This window comes from Ipomoea triloba, chromosome 12 (assembly GCF_003576645.1).
Source record: "Ipomoea triloba cultivar NCNSP0323 chromosome 12, ASM357664v1".
NCBI lineage: Eukaryota > Viridiplantae > Streptophyta > Magnoliopsida > Solanales > Convolvulaceae > Ipomoea > Ipomoea triloba.
The window spans coordinates 23,052,627-23,069,077 of NC_044927.1; the positions used below are offsets into that span (position 1 = coordinate 23,052,627).

The 16,451-nt window shown below is 34.7% G+C and overlaps 2 protein-coding genes across 3 annotated transcripts; one reads left to right on the forward strand and one right to left on the reverse strand.

Moving 5' to 3' along the window:
- Positions 1-3,333: 3,333 nt before the first annotated feature.
- Positions 3,334-7,577, forward strand: LOC115998755 (inactive protein kinase SELMODRAFT_444075). Its single transcript, XM_031238408.1, has 9 exons — positions 3,334-3,922; positions 4,442-4,596; positions 4,676-4,770; positions 4,909-5,933; positions 6,224-6,384; positions 6,563-6,639; positions 6,711-6,858; positions 6,973-7,122; positions 7,202-7,577. Exons 1-9 carry the CDS (start codon positions 3,742-3,744, stop codon positions 7,229-7,231), a joined length of 2,022 nt encoding a protein of 673 aa, XP_031094268.1. The 5' UTR covers positions 3,334-3,741; the 3' UTR covers positions 7,232-7,577.
- Positions 7,578-8,401: 824 nt separating this feature from the next.
- LOC115998756 (K(+) efflux antiporter 4-like) lies at positions 8,402-14,657 on the reverse strand. 2 transcript variants are annotated; one of them, XM_031238409.1, is made up of 20 exons: positions 14,188-14,657; positions 13,751-13,794; positions 13,532-13,590; positions 13,277-13,352; positions 13,039-13,100; positions 12,837-12,912; positions 12,606-12,680; positions 12,173-12,244; positions 12,002-12,085; positions 11,744-11,812; positions 11,186-11,263; positions 10,825-10,913; positions 10,592-10,688; positions 10,462-10,515; positions 10,097-10,192; positions 9,660-9,848; positions 9,468-9,545; positions 9,239-9,283; positions 9,060-9,149; positions 8,402-8,952 (listed from the first exon to the last, which is right to left on the reverse strand). In XM_031238409.1, exons 1-20 carry the CDS (start codon positions 14,408-14,410, stop codon positions 8,872-8,874), a joined length of 1,737 nt encoding a protein of 578 aa, XP_031094269.1. In that variant the 5' UTR covers positions 14,411-14,657; the 3' UTR covers positions 8,402-8,871. The 2 variants fall into 2 exon arrangements, 1 of the variants encoding a protein (XP_031094269.1); XR_004093961.1 differs by lacking the exon at positions 8,402-8,952 and having other exon boundaries at positions 9,063-9,149; positions 9,405-9,545.
- Positions 14,658-16,451: the final 1,794 nt, after the last annotated feature.

Below are 16,451 nucleotides of genomic sequence, written 5' to 3' on the forward strand. Positions count from 1 at the left end.
GCCCGGACTCTGATTTTGCGGCAGCTTTCAGTGCGAGGCTACCAGAATGTTCATCCCCGCTGATGGCCGAGGTTTTGGCTTGCAAGGAGGCGCTCTCGTGGGTTAAGGACCGTAGTGTTTTATCTGCGATTCTCCACACTGATTGCTCGAATCTGCAGTACCTGTTAGCTTCAACTCATGTTCATCTCTTTTCTTATATTGCTTACCCTATTGATTCATGTAGGTCTGTTATGTCATTTTTAATAGTTGTTCGGTCAATCTAGTTTCCAAAGCAGCTAATCTAGGAGCTGATACCCTGGTTACTTTAGCTTTTTCCTAGGTTAACGCTATGTTTTGGGCTCTATCCCGCCTAATGCTATTTCTGTTTTGATTTAATATACCGATTTTTTTATTTTCAAAAAAATAAAAAGATTTAAAAATGTGGATTATTTTTAACCTACAAGTTCTTAAAATGTTTGCACACTCCTTTTAAAGCAATAGGGCTTCATATTGATACGTACTACAGTAATTCTTGGGGTAAAAGTAAGAATATCCGTCTGAAATTGTAATTTTGAGACCAGGCAATTTCAACTTGGGTTACATACCGGGCCACTGGCCCAAAATAAATTGATCCTCAAGAACATGTCCAAAAATATCCAATGAGCACCTAAGTATCAATTGTTATATTGTGGACCTGCATTGTGGACCTTAGTCCAAGATATAAATTGTTCCTAAGTATATTTTCTTCCAAAAGATTAAATTCCTAACCCAATGGCTCCCCATACTCTGATTAGACGGAGCATTTGAAAGGATGTAAATAACAATGACTCAATGATTACTGAACCAGTTCCTAAAAATACCTGATTACCCAAATTGCAATGTTTATAAATTTTTTTTTTTTAAAAATGAAGTTCATGTTCTTTTGTGTTGCATTATATTGTAATTTCGATCAAACTATATGCTCATTTTGAAGTCGAGATTGTTTTGTTTTAGGTTAGTTTTTTTGTATTTTAATTGAATTATTACGTCTTCATCAATCTATTGAACAAAGTTTTTATATCATGGAAAATTAAAGTTTAATTGAGAAAGTAAAAATATTTTATATATATATATATATATATATATATATATATATAACATTTTAGTGCGTGTGCAATAACACGTAAAGGATATGATTATCCGAGATGCTGAAGATCATATAAAACACTCGACTTTTTTGTATGAATGACATAAAGCTAAAGAAGGGACCAAAAGAAAAATTATATAATTCATGTCTTTACCAAAGATGGCCATAGTTTTGCATGATTCATAGCTTTTACTAAAGTCCAAATGCATGCATTGTTTTCATACACACAAATATATATATACATATTGTTTAGGCAGGGTCCCACAAAGTAGAAGCTTGTTTGATAGGGGTTGCCTTTTGTGTGTTTGCTTTGGGTGGATTTAAGCAACTTAAAGGCAACTCCTTTTTGAAGTACAAATTAAACGACATACATGGTCCGATCAAGCCAAATTGTGGGTTACCCTTTTTGTTTTTGTTGGTTGTAAAACATTTAAACTCTCTTCAATTATTACTAAAGTGCTTGCCCTTATCTTAATAGGGAAAATGCACCCCCTAGGCCCTAGCTAACTTAGCATGTCTTTATTAACACGTTTTTTTTTTATTATACTTTTGATGATTAAAAAATCTCCAGTATTCCTAATTTGATTTTTTTTTTTTTTTTTAAATGTGTAATTCACGAACTATTATATAGGAGTGAAATTTAAATTTACTCAATACACATTTTTAAATAGTAGTTATGAATTTTCTTTGTTATCCTAAAAAAAACCTTTGGGGAGTAAATTGCACCCGCATTCTCGACATCATACGAGTATTAGCCAGAACATTCTAAAAAGATCATCAGATAGTACGCTAAATGGTATAAACTTTTTATTCTTGACCTCTTTAGAAATCATTCGCTAATTTCAGGTGTGGCATATTATTAAAGATATATAAGTCAAGTCAAATCTTTTGAGCGTGACTTGAGTTGAATTCAAATTAATCTTATAACAATGAAAATATTAGATACTACAGGGGGGGAAATATGGACACTTGTTTATATATTGGACAAATTTGAGTAATTATATAACTTCAAAAAAATAATATTACTCATATTAACTAAACACACGAAGTAATCTTACATCTTCGTTATCTTACATCACCTCTCAGGAGGTACTCTTATTAGCTTAGGTAATTTTACATTCTGCAAATTAAACACGGTAGAAGTATGAAAATAAACTACTAATTAATAAAATACAGAGTACTAGAAAAAAAAAAAACTTTATCGTACAAAAAACCTCACTAGTGTCCAAAAATATGTTGGTATTCGATTTGGTTGGTGTGTGTGTGTGTGTGTGTGTGTGTGTTATTGTAGGAATATATTCTGTTAACACTCACTTTTGTTGTTTCTCACTTGGAATATTTTAATTTGATTGTTATTGTTTAATTTGTTTTTTCTTTTAAAAATGTCAATGTCTAGAGTATTTATCTGTTCACTTATTGAGCATCATACTGAATGTATATATAAACTGCACAATCTATAATTAACTCAAAACTAATATGTACAAAATCTGTAGGTTAAAAAAAAAAAAGTTACTGTCTGTATATTCTTGAAGTGAAATTTGAGGCTACCAAGTACCAACAAGAAGGTTATCTTCATACCACTTAGACCCACCCTCAAGAGTTGTAAATAGTAACAAAAAATGAGTGGTGAAGTTGATGAAAGATGATTCTCGTATGTGAGATCAGGTCACAAATTTGATTCTTATGATTGTTGCTAACATCATCTTAGCCGATCTTACTGTATAGGTTTTTTAAGTGCGATTAACATTTCCAGTGTGATTTGCGAGATACTTTTAAGCCCGTGTACTATACTCAAACTGATTTACAGGCTACTTTTAAGCCCGTGTACTATACTCAAATTGATTTACAGGCTACTTTTAAGCCCGTGTACTATACTCAGATTAATCATCTTTCGCACCGGATCAATCTAATTAATGGGCAAAGTGTTGCCCAGATTGATTTTTTCATAAGATAGTGGATTCGAACTCTCAACATCTCTTAAGGGACGAGAGTGTACGGCCACTCATGTTAACTAAACAGGTTAATTAGTGGAAATATTATTTTGCTACTAGATCGATCCAAAGTAAAATTCCCTCCGGGCGTTACGATCTTTATTCTCATTTCTTGTAACTTTTTCAATGTTTGGCACTGCACCTCTCTATTGATTGTTGATGTGTTTGAATTATTACTATTTACTGAACCCCACACCTCAGAAGAAGATAAAAGCAAAACAAAAAACTGAGCTGAAATTCAATCAGGAGTAAGGACTGTAAATTTGCAGGCATTGCTGACATTTGTCCTTCCCTTTAGCCAAAAAATCACGTCCCTTCACTTTCAGGTTTGGGTCACACTTCCCACACTGTTTTTCTTGCCTGGAAACAGCTTTCAGTTATGAACTGTGCAAATCCCAATCTTGATCGCAATGTTTTAGACTTTTGGTCTGCCTTTAGTGGAAATTACTTTGAAATCAATGGTTAGTTCTCAATCACTGAAGCTGTTTGGACATTTCTGAGTTTTTCTTCAACGAGGTCAAAAGGTGAAGACTTTTTTTGTTGTTGTTGTTGATAAAATGAAGTTTGGCGAAATGGGTACAAGGTGTTTGATGAATTCACAGTGCTGATTTGAGAGGTGGAAGATTGTCCTTTGGGTGGGTTGAGATGAATATGAGACAAAAGAGTGGGAAAGATAGGAGTTTGGATGTGGGAAAGAGGCTTGTGCTTGTTGCTGTTAAAGTTTCCAAAGATATCCCAAGAGCTGCTCTGATTTGGGCTCTCACTCATGTTGTTCAGCCTGGAGATTGTGTTAAGCTATTGGTGGTCATTCCAAATCATAGTTCAAGTATCCTTTCTTGCCCTTAGAACTGCTATATTTTTCTTGGCTGTGATGTTTATACCCATATAGTTGTTAGCTTTTGCTAAAAATCTGTTACCATATTAAATGAATGCTTGTGTGTTCCCCCAGTGGTTCTTGAAATTTAAAGGTGGATGCAACACCATCATACACATAATGGTTTTTAATAGCAATCCTGTTAAAGCTGTTCAGTATCCCTCCATATGAGAAACTATTTGATTACTGTTTCAGTGTTTCTAGATTTGAACTGTTACTGGGAAACAATCATTAGAGGTTCTGTTGTAAATTGGGTAGCAATAAATGCCTTCCTATTCAAGTGTTCCTGTGTTTACAGAAGAACATAGTTATTTGTTTCTTTTTCCACAGATGTGGTTGTTCCCCACATGTTGTGGGTATATCCTTGCTTGAAATATAGTAATGTAGAGTTAAATTGAAGTTGATATGTGTATTTGTCTAGTTACTGTGCCTGTGATGGCATTCATGATTTCCAGAATTTACACTTTGCAGGTAAAAGACTCTGGGGTTTTCAAAGATTTGGAAGTGATTGCACGGCTGCTCACTGGAAATCATTCTCTGGAACACGTCTAGATCAGAAGGATTACATTACAGATTCGTGCACCCAAATAATGCTTCAACTTAGTAATCTTTTTGATCCAGATAAAGTGCGTACTTCCAGCCTAATTTCTACTTTATCTTGCATTTGAGTGCATAGAGTACTCATATCTTCAATTTTATTTACAGATACGAATGAAGATTAAAGTCGTTTCTGGATTAGACTATGGGGTAGTAGCTGCTGAAGCCAAAAAAACTCAAGTTCATTGGGTGGTGTTGGACAAGTAATACCGAGAATTTATCTATTTATTTTTAATTTCATACTCGTACCATTTTGATTATTTGATGCATCTGGAATGAAAATGATGCTAGATCATGACAGCTAATAGCTTATCTCTTCATATTCCAAAATGATTTGGCAGGAGAATGAAAAAAGAGGCGAAAAGTTGTATGCAGGAACTGGAATGCAATGTAGTTATGATGAAAAAGTCTCGTCCAAAGGTGCTTCGATTGAATTTCATTGGATCACCGAGCACTGACGCTGAGATTATCCCTGGATCACAAATATCCAGGAAAAGTCTGGCAGAAAGCTCTGGTACCTGCAATGATATTCGGGTACCAAATGTGACTCCAGCTAGCAGCCCGGAGCATATATCGTTTACAACGAGTGATGCTAGGACATCCTCAATTTCAAGTGCAGACCTGGGAGCCTCTCCACTTGCTATCTCCGAAATCAATTGGGGTCTAAAGAAAGAGGGCTTTTCTCCTTGTGGAGTTAGTTATCTCTTTGATGAATCTGACTCCGACACAGACAGTGAAAATCTGAGTTCTCCTTCGACAAGTATATCTTCGAAGCAATGGACGGCAGATACTTTCAGTTCACCCAGTGAACATTCAAAGTCCTTGAAGAAAGGTTCACAAAGATCCAAAAATAATATTCTAAATTTTACAGTTGAAGAGGATTTACAAGAGAAATTCTTTAAACTTGATCAAGAATTTGAAGTAGGAGCAAAAGGCAGACTCGCCATGGAACTAAGCAAGAATGTGAGAAAACTGGTATCGTTATCAAAAAATGCTCCTCCAGAGCCTCCTCCACTATGTTCAATATGCCAGCACAAGGCACCTGTATTTGGAAAGCCCCCAAGGTGGTTTACATTTGCTGAGCTTGAAACTGCTACCCGTGGGTTTTCTCGAACTAATTTTTTGGCTGAAGGTGGATACGGTTCTGTACATCGTGGAGTCTTACCAGATGGCCAAGTTGTAGCTGTCAAGCAATACAAATCTGCTAGTTCTCAGGGTGACCAAGAATTTTGCTCAGAAGTGGAAGTCCTGAGTTGTGCTCAGCACCGGAATGTTGTGTTGTTGATTGGATTTTGTATAGAGGACGGAAGAAGGTTGCTTGTTTATGAGTACATTTGTAACGGATCCCTGGATTCTCATCTTTATGGTACGTCCTTCTCTACTTGAACATTTTCTACTGATAATTACAGAGTAACATTTGTTATGTTCCTAGTACTTCTCCATACGTCATTGGGGGACGCTATATGCATGACTAGGGATTTTTACTGCCAATAGCTCCTATCTAAAGTAAACTGTCTTCTATAGGTTAAAATTTTCGTGAAGTTTATGATTTAGTTTGGGAAACTAGCAATAGTTGAATCGTAAAGTATGGATCAATCATTTTCTCTAATGCACGTTGTTTTGATTATTTATACATAAATTTTCTGCATCCATCAGGGCGTAACAAAGATCCATTAAGCTGGTCCGCAAGACAAAAAATTGCAGTTGGAGCTGCTCGAGGACTGAGATACCTTCATGAGGAGTGCAGAGTGGGCTGTATTGTTCATCGTGACATGCGGCCTAACAACATTCTTCTTACTCATGATTTTGAGCCATTGGTATCTCTTCCTCTTTCTATACGTTTTTTCTTGTGTGTTGGACCATTTTTTACAGTTATTCTGAATCAAGATTGATAAAGTGAAAAGTGACTTGAAAATACTATTTGTATAAATCTTTGCTTTCATCCCATCAATTCTTGGTGTCGCTGTTAATTTTCTTCCTATGAAATATGAGCAGGTTGGAGACTTTGGACTAGCGCGATGGCAACCAGATGGAGACTTGGGCGTGGAAACAAGAATAATTGGAACATTCGGGTAAGATAAATAATATTCCTATAATCAGCCTCCGCGTTAAAACTATTACCAATAATATCCCCATTTTATAGGTACTTAGCTCCAGAGTATGCTCAAAGCGGCCAAATAACTGAAAAGGCGGATGTGTACTCCTTTGGCGTGGTGTTGGTGGAACTCATCACAGGAAGAAAAGCTATGGATATTAACCGTCCCAAGGGCCAACAGTGCCTGACCGAGTGGGTAAGAAAAAGCTATGGTCTTAGCTCTGCTATGTTCATACATATCTGATTCTTTTGTTAAAGCAATTAAGCATTGATTCCGTCTTTACTTGTTGCACGACCTGAACCAACCCAGGCACGGCCTTTACTGGAAAAGCATGCCATTGCTGATCTTCTAGACCCATTCTTAAGGAACCGCTATTTAGAGAAACAGGTTTATTCCATGATGCGGTGTGCAGCATTGTGCATTCAACGAGACCCTCTTTCAAGGCCTCGGATGTCTCAGGTAGGGAACATTAACTAAACTTTACATTCAGAAGACATAATAAGCGATGGATAGATGCATTTAACCTTTGCGCATTTAGGTACTTCGGATGCTGGAGTGTGACGTTTAGTGGCATTCAAGAAGAAGTGGATGCTAGGAAGAGCACCTTTACTCAGGATGCTCCACTGTCTATGCTGCAAAAGATGTCCCTGCCAGGAATATTCTCCTATGAGACAATGGAATGGATAAAAACAATCTTAATCCATTTCACTCCTTGCAAATACCTTTGATGTATAGTTGTGTAAATTCTAGTATGGAGGTTATTCTAGCTCTTTAATTTTTGTTTTATTCTTGGTAGAAAATGTTAATCCGGTATTTTCATGCAGCGGTGAAGTGTAGTATATGTTAGTACTTAGTATATGGTTAGAGGTGTTGAACTTACATTAGTTTAATGTGAATTTTTTTTGGTGTGTAGATCGAATTGATGCATTTACTTATATTTTACCATTGGAATAAGATTCAAATAGACTATTGAATTACACGCAAAATTATAATTTGATCATCTAATACAAAAAAAAAAAAAAACAATTGGTTTGTTGAACAATCCAAAATTATGATTAAAACTAAGACAACGGCCATTTCTTCATCTCTAGGTTGGAGATAAAGATTTCAGGAAGTGGGTTGAGATTTTTTTTTTTTTAAATACTATTATTTTATTTAAATTTATTAAAATAAATTAAAAATTAAGTTTTTAATAAATTAACTGACACATCAACAATAACTGGTATAACAGATCAATTTTAGTTTAATTGTGTGATTTTGAATTGTGACTCAATTACAACAATTTATTTTAGTTGAATTACAAAAATTCAATTTTGCGTGTAATTCAATGATATATTTGAACCTTATTCCTTTACAAATTACAGTGTATTTAATTTTTAATGAGTTGAATTTTGATGGAGAAGAGAATCAATTTAAAATATCACTTGTTTCTTTCAACCTTCTGAGAGAGATGCCTTTTTAGATGGTACAGTATTCAAGAGATGGTGACTAATGAATCAGCAAACTTCCAATTCTCGTTTAATAACTGTGACCATCAATGAGCTGTATTAAAAGAATAATCATTGTGTCCGGAGAAAATAGTACACTTGTGTATTATTCTTGTAAGGTCACGTGTTGCAGTCAACAAAGTATGAAAGTTGTTCACCACAGGCTCCTAACTAAAAATTAAAAACTTCAATTTTCATTAATAGAGCTTTAAACAAAAATAAGATTAAAAAAAAATTGATAGGGGTCTTCATCGTATGAAACTAATTGAATCCACATAATGGTAAAACAAAACACCAGTTATTTACATCAATAGGGAATTGTTGACAATAGGTTTGAGACGCAGAGATATAGAGGAGAAACTAATGAAACAAAGTGAAGGAAAATGGGAAAAATATTGACAATTGCAACTTAGATGGGGTAGGGTAGGGAGGATTAGTGAGTTTGTCCATTGTCAATAAAGGCTATCACCTGAAACAAAATCCTACAAACCGCATACACTAAGAGAGTTAGAGATGTATACAATTTCTATGCACTTCTAAGTTCGAATTTAGATGTGTCAACTGTGTCCTCAGCTCCGGAGCTCGTATATTCACAAAAGTGTGGTTCACTCTTGGGCACCTCACGCCCACCATTGCATAACAATGCCAATGCCATCAGCCAAAATCTGAGATTTGCTTACACTCAGTAGTATTTTTTTTATTTCTTATTACTTGAATTATATCACGAATCATGGTAGCCTTGGACCAAGACTGTGATACGCTTAGCACTGTCAGCATGCAGGAGATCTCCTTTTGATCCAATCTGGATGGAAAAATCATATCCAAGATACCAAAATCGTTTTACTCACCCAAATGATTCTGGGACAATAATGAAAACACTGAGAATCGGTACTTTAAAACAGATTTTACCTCATTTGGGGTATCAGCTGAAAACCACCGTAGCTGAACTCCAAGATGCACAATAGCAGGAATCAGTTTGAACAGTAATGGAGTTGTCACCTGTATAATTGTTTTGTGAGCTACACATCATAATATCTCATATTCTCATAACATGCATAAAAGAATAGAAAGGAAAACAGTTTATATACCAGGCTAAGTGCTGTTGTGCCTAGAAGCAGCATGTACAATTTACCCTGCAACCGTAACCAAATTTAACCACACATCTAAAGTTCATTTTAGCAGAATATGCACAAGCCTAACATAGAATATTCCTCCCTGATACTGCTTAGGAATAATAGCAACAATATTACATACATTTTTTTAAAACTTTAGTTTGAGCCCACAAACAGACTGGAGGAGGTCAGCCAAAAGAAGTACCTCAACCAGATGACAATTGGAAGCACGGCTCAGAAGAACAAATGCAAACTCCCCAATTTGAGCCAGAGACATTCCAACCTATAAGTCAAGCAACATACTCTTTAACACACCTAAAACACTTAAACACTTTAGCTTTCATATTTAGTGAGGATCAAGAAAATAAGGCATCAAGTAGTCAATAAAAACACTTACAAGAAGTGAAGTCTTGTTGTTGTAACCAAAACATTTGACTACTAGTGCAACCACAATCGTTTTAAAGACGATTACCAAAATAACAGAAGCCAGTAAAATATCAATGTGATTCCACAGAAAATGAACATGGATAAGCATTCCAATACTGGATAGGAAAAGAGCAGCAAAGAAATTCCGAATTGGCTCAACCTACAACAAAATGATGGCATAATTAAGATAAAAGGGTAGCAGGAAGCTCTTAGATAAATATATAGACTTGGTATTAATGCAGGAATCTTTTCAATAAATGTAGTGTTTTGAATGGGCTATTGGACAATATTTGTGTGAATTGCATCTCTCTTTCTCTTCCTGTTTGGTCATCACTGGAAAAGTTTGACCATTCCATGGGTTGTTGAATAAAGAAATGAACAGCAAAAACTGGAAAATAAAGGCAACACCTGATCAAGTGTATGTTGAGCAAGTTCCGTCGTTGATATCATCACTCCAGCAGCAAAAGAACCCAATTCAAGGCTAAGACCCAGCTTATCACTACACTGACATGATAAACAAATCCATTTTATACATATGTAACCCATGTCCATTTAAGACACTACGAAATTCCATATGAAATCTGAGTAAAACCATTCATTGAAGAGCATTTAGGTCTAGCTCAGCATACTGTTCAAGCAGCATGTGCAAACAATGTTGATGAATAGGATTAAAAGTTAAACATAATAGTGAAAAGAGACAGGCAATCACAAAAAGAATGTAGAGGATGTAAAATCTGATGATGAACTGATTAGAAGTAGGAAAAGAGACAAACCCAGGCAACAAGCAAGCAGAAAGCAACAGATGCCAACTGATATAGTTCATGAGTCTGCAAATATTTAAGTAAAAGGGTCAAGTAAACTAGTAGTTGCAGCCCAAGGATTATTAGGTAGATAATGAATTACCTGTGATGATAGGCCTATCATCAGCTTAAGAAACCTAGGTACAAATGTCCGGCAGAATATTGACAAAACGCTAAAAAATGCAGCCAAAGTGACCAATCTGTAACCAAAAAGACATTGGTCAAGTCAAGGACATCATAGGCCTAAATAATTTGAGAGCAGCAAAACACCTAATGTTTTCACTGTGTTTTTTTTTTTTCAAAGTCAACCTTCAACAACTATTTCTTAGTTCTTACATTTTTCCCATGGACACCAATCCAGGAAGAACACCAGAAGTACCACCCAGAATTGGAAGCAGTGCAAATAGCAAACCTACCGTACAATCCTGACAGAAAGAATCCACTTTAACTTTTTATAAGCAATGAAATGTCAGCATGTAAAATGTAAAATAACTAAAACATTTCAAATTTAGTGTATATGTTGGTAAAACTTTAGATACAAACAGTTGTTAAAAAAATAAAAATAATAATAATAAATGAGATAGAAGCAAAAGTAGCAAGGAAAGATGATGATTGATGCAAACCTGTAGAATAAGGGTTCCAATGGTAACTTATAAAGAAGCAAAAGTAATAAGGAAAGATGATGGTTGATGCAAACCTGTAGAACAAGGGTTCCAATGGTAACTTGTCCGTAAAGCGTACCGATATTTTTTCTTTCCATCAAAAATTTCAATACCTATAATTAAAAGACACATAATGCCTCAATAGGTTAATAACAAAAGCAACTATAGCATAACAAGAGAAAGAATACATGCAGACTTGTACAAAGACAGGTATTAATGTTATAGGGATCATAAAGCTGAGAAATTTTTTCCTTTTGTAGATGTCTCAAAGCTGAGAATCTTTGAGAAAATTAAGAAGCATAGAGGCATTTAAAACAGAAGTATCTTAATGTTTCTTTTAGACTCAAACAAATGTTAAAATTGTAAATATATACCAGACATCTAAATCCACTGAAACAAAACTATCATACATGCCATACATCTTTTTCAAAAATCGTCAATAATTAAAGGTTCACTATGTCACAATAAAATTGAGCCCTCTCCTTTTATCAAACCACATTCAAGGTCATTATACCAAACCATATTTGATATTACAAGCTTCTATAGATTTATAAAGGCAATAGAAAAGAAATATAGTAAGTCAATGAACTTGCCACTGCTGTTGAAGACATTGACAGGAAGACACCAACAAAAACACCCTCAGATGCTTCTCCACCACATAACTGCAAGTATCAGAAAACATCATTAGGATATCTGAACGAATTAGGAACCAAAATATAGCAACAATATTCAAACAATGTTTTCAGGAATGTAAAACAGCACAGATGAACACCAGTAATAGTATTTTAGCATCATTTGAAACTATGAAGATTCAGCACAAACAGATATCAGGACAAAAAGAAGGCATATACCAAGGCCGTTATCCCGCACAAACACATGAAGAGACATATCTGGAGTAAGCCACCTAACAAAGCAACAGCTCGAACAACACGAAGCTGCACTTACAAAATTCAATAAATTAATATTCTATCTCAATTTGTATAATAACAACAAAATCTAACAGTTTGAAAAGCAAATCCAACCTTTGCTGTGGAAAACTCTAATCCCAGTGCAAAAAGAAGGAAAATAACACCAAACTGGGCAACCGTTTCTACCTGAATGACAAAACTATTAGGCACTAGAAACAGAACTAGGATGTAAAGCATATTGTAATACACACACTGAAGCAAACAACTTAAACAGAGAATATTAGGAGATAAGTTGAAAAAAGTTAGACATTAGAGAAGTTTTATATGTCCTTGCAGACCACAATACCTATCTAATAGACCCCAAAGAAGAAACAAATATTGCAAAGTGGTTCACAGAAAAATCTGACAATGGAGAACTCAATTCAAAGTACTTATTCAATTCTCACAAATTCACCCAAAAAATATCATGATTTTATGTGATTGATCATGTTTTGCAGAAAATTTTTCTACCAATTGTTAAAAAGAAAATAACAAACGAAAAACATACTTGAACGATTTCACTAACAAAGTTAAACCCTCCAGGTCCAATAATGGATCCAGCCAGCAAATACCCAGTGATTACCTGCAGGAAAGCACATAAAGCACACTTCTTAGACTTAAGATGGTAATTATTGATTTTTTTTTGAAAAAGGTAGCCAATCATCAACATGCAAAAAGAAATCATAAATGAAAATTGAACAAGAAAGGTCTGGATAACACAGAATAATAGAGATCAGACCGGTTGTCCAGCACAAGCAAAGGCAATGCCACCACAAGTTGCAGAAACAATCACAACAACAAGATCTGATATTAATCTGTTAATAGCAACCAAAAAAAAAACAGATTAGCAGATAAGTTACTACATACAATAAGTAACTGTTATCATTCCTCTTTTGACTCCTCAGCAAGATAGGTTAAAAGGGCTAAGTGAGGAAACTAACCTTAGATCTAGCTGCAAAACAGGAAATTTTGACTTCGGATTGGACATGATAAAGACATTGTCCTGAAAACAAATTTCAACACTGATTCATGTTTGATGCCTTTTAAAAATATTAGAGTACATAATCATCTCTACCCACTACTGCCAGGAACAATTGCACAAGCAAAAACCACAAAATTAAAAATTAAAAAACACAAGTAACAATGTTAATTATGTTATATAAATGAATATGGAAGTACCTTTTGATCTATCAATGTAGGTGTATCTTCTGCTCCAGTATCCTCCAAGATGAAAACATCATGAAACTGAAAGGACCTAATACAAGATTCCAAAGGCATCAGCTATACTTGGATAGTTGGATCTTTTATCTTTTATCTTACTTAGAAGACAAGAACTTCAAATTTTCTATAGTAGCATAGTAGTAAACCAGAATTATGCTCTAGTAAGGGAAAGTTGTAATATCCAAAGATTAATGGCAGGATAGTAGTGCACACTTTTCTTCTTTTGTATCATTCTTTTTGGACTTGACCCTAGCAACGGTTTCCAGAACTGCCTGAAAAGATAGAGCATTTCAGAAACACCTATTTTACTGAACACAGCAGACTAAAAGGCAAAAGAATCATAAATATAATTCTTTAAGCTTAAACTTTTGTTCAAGAAAAAAAATAAAGTGAGCCTAATTTGCTAAAAATGTATGAAGTGAACCGACAGACCTGCTGCTCTGCCACACTATTGTTGAAACTCCCATGATCAGTTACTGAATCAAAAGAACTGTGAGTAAATGACTTAAATCAAAAAATTAAAATAATAACAATAATAAAGTACTAGAAACAAGAAGTAGAAGATAGATACATTGTGGGCACAAATTGTTCAACTATTTATGGAAACATTTCAGTTCATATCAGAATTAAATTAAACACTACAACTAAAGTATGAAGGACTTTTTGCGAACATTCTCAGCCAGCGACAGCAAAGCAAAAGGTTAAATTTGACGAATTTTCGAAACAAAGCAGTTCACCCAAATTACCAATTTTCAGCAATTCGAGAACGAGCATTGCATGCAAATGATACGAATTGAACAAGCCCCAAGCAAGGAAAACGCAGAGATCACGGAAATGCAGAAAAATTAAGCTTCGGAAATTTCACTAACCATCGGTCTGGTCATTTGTCTCGTTGAATTCCTTCTCCAGAGCTCGATCAAGCATGTCGGCGAAGCTATCCTCCTTAGATCTCGCTGCCAGCGAAGTGTTCAACCCCGCTCTTCCATCAAAGCCGTCGTTTCCTCCTCGGAACTCAGAATCTGCGGCGGAGAAGACGAGAGCGAGAGAGCAAAGGAGTGTGAGGAGCACGAGGAGCGCTCTCCGCATTCGCATTGCGATATTTTAGAGGGATAATAATTTTGTGGCCTTCAGGGCTTAAGAGAGAGAGAGAGAGAGAAAAGGAGAGATTCGTTATTGGCCTGGAGTAGGTGCGCGGTGTGCGTAGTGCAGCAGCCGGTTAAAGGCAGCGAAGCAACCGCCGTGGAGGGCTTTACGCTTCACGATTTTACGGAGAGACGGAGGAGGAGCATGACGGTGGTGCCAGGTTGTTGAGTAAAATGACAAAAAAGTCCAATTTCGATACGCTACTTGCGATCTCAGTCAGGTTGCTCCAAAAGCAAAACGCGCGACTTTTGTGTGGTGTCCAACACCGCCTCACCCTCATGCAATTATTTTATTTAATCACAACATTAATACTCAGCATTAATTACATAAAATTAAAAAGCATTATTATAAAATGAAGAGTAACGGGTAAAGCCACACTTAATATTCATTATATTATTGTTTTTATATATATATATATATTTCACTATTATAAGTCTATCATACTTTTTTCTATAATAAAATTTTGTAAATGGCATGCCATATTAAATGAATAGAGCGATTTTAATCAAAAAAATGCATTCTCACATGTTTATTAAATAATTAAATGAAACCACTTGTAATAAATATCTAATTATGAAATAAATAAAATTTAATGCAACTATACAAAATAAGTATCTTTATGTTACGTCTTGTACTCATTTGACACCTCTGTAGGAGAAGGAATGTCACATGATCAAACCCACAGTAATAAGGTATTGACTTTTTGAACTACAACGGATAGAGAAAATATATTGAATAAATATCTTGTAGTCTAGTGGCACCCGGTGTCCCGATTAACACTCTCATTATAACATTATTACAAAAATTTGTATATATAATTTATAGTTTAACACCATGTTTTTATCCATCTTGCATTCCACTTGATTAATCATTCATCTCTTTTTATGTCCGTTTACATTATACTAACCATGTGTCAAAAAAGGTACTATCATATGTACAACAATAATTATTTTTATTTGAGACCAATAATTTTAAATGCATACAAAATTACACACATGTATTTATGTATGTATCAATTAACTTATAAATGGCCGAAAGGGTAAATAAATCCTAAAATCATATCATATATAAATTTACAAAAAAAAAAATCTTATAAATAAAAAGTGATGATAATATTTTATTATCATCACTTTAAAATAAAATAGATAGTGAAATCGAAAATATTATATTTATAAAAGTATTTATCTTTAATAACAAATTTTGATTCGCATAAATTGATTGATAATGAAAACGATGCGACCACGCGATACACGCAACAGAGTTTTACGGTATTACGGTGTATTAATGTTGCTGTCTAAGAATGGTCAGCTATACTTAGTATTAACGTTGCTTTCAAAAAAAAAAAAAAAAAAAAAAGTATGGTCAGCTATAAGTGTACGGAATACGGAGGTTTGAGGTAGTTAGATTATCAATTAGGTAGTCTGGTCAAAGGGGTGCGGGCAAGGAGACTCTGACTGCAAGTAGTTTTCTATTGAAAATTTTTCTATTGTTTGTGTACTTTGTGTGGTAGTTGAGATCCACCCAACCATTAGAAAAATCCCATTCAAATCAAGGATTGTAAATGTGACAGTTAAGTTCCAACTTTCATGCCCTCAACCTTTAATTTCGTTACATTTTGTCAACTTTTTTAAAATACAATTTATTTAATATATGTTCTTCTATCTCTAGGCTAGAGCATTAGAGCATCACCACCAATAGATATTTGGTGGTTTATGTAAGGTGAGTTGCCACCATAGCAAGAGAGAGAGTGAAAAGAGTTTATCTGCAAGTGAAGGTCCATGGAACAGTAATTTCTGACAAAATTATTGAATACCCATGTGTTGCTGTGCGCGTTTTGCGCATAGCAAGAGCTCATGCAGGCGCCCTGGCCACTTTATTTATTTATTTATTTTTAAATTTAATTTGTTTTAATTTCTTTTATCTGCTCTCATTTTCTCTTTCCTAATTACATTTACAAAATTTTCTTAAAAATCGCAAAAAAAACTCCATT

Bases quoted from the DNA above. Each gene is read 5' to 3' on its own strand.
- LOC115998755 (XM_031238408.1), top strand. From the start codon at position 3,742: ATGAATATGAGACAAAAGAGTGGGAAAGATAGGAGTTTGGATGTGGGA. The intron at 4,597-4,675 runs GTGCGTACTTCC...TTTTATTTACAG, and splicing joins ATCTTTTTGATCCAGATAAA to ATACGAATGAAGATTAAAGT. The intron at 4,771-4,908 runs GTAATACCGAGA...ATGATTTGGCAG, and splicing joins CATTGGGTGGTGTTGGACAA to GAGAATGAAAAAAGAGGCGA.
- LOC115998756 (XM_031238409.1), bottom strand. From the start codon at position 14,410: ATGCGAATGCGGAGAGCGCTCCTCGTGCTCCTCACACTCCTTTGCTCT. The intron at 12,681-12,836 runs GTCTGATCTCTA...GCTTTCCTGCAG, and splicing joins TTGCTTGTGCTGGACAACCG to GTAATCACTGGGTATTTGCT. The intron at 8,953-9,059 runs GTAAAATCTGTT...TTTTCCATCCAG, and splicing joins CAGCTGATACCCCAAATGAG to ATTGGATCAAAAGGAGATCT.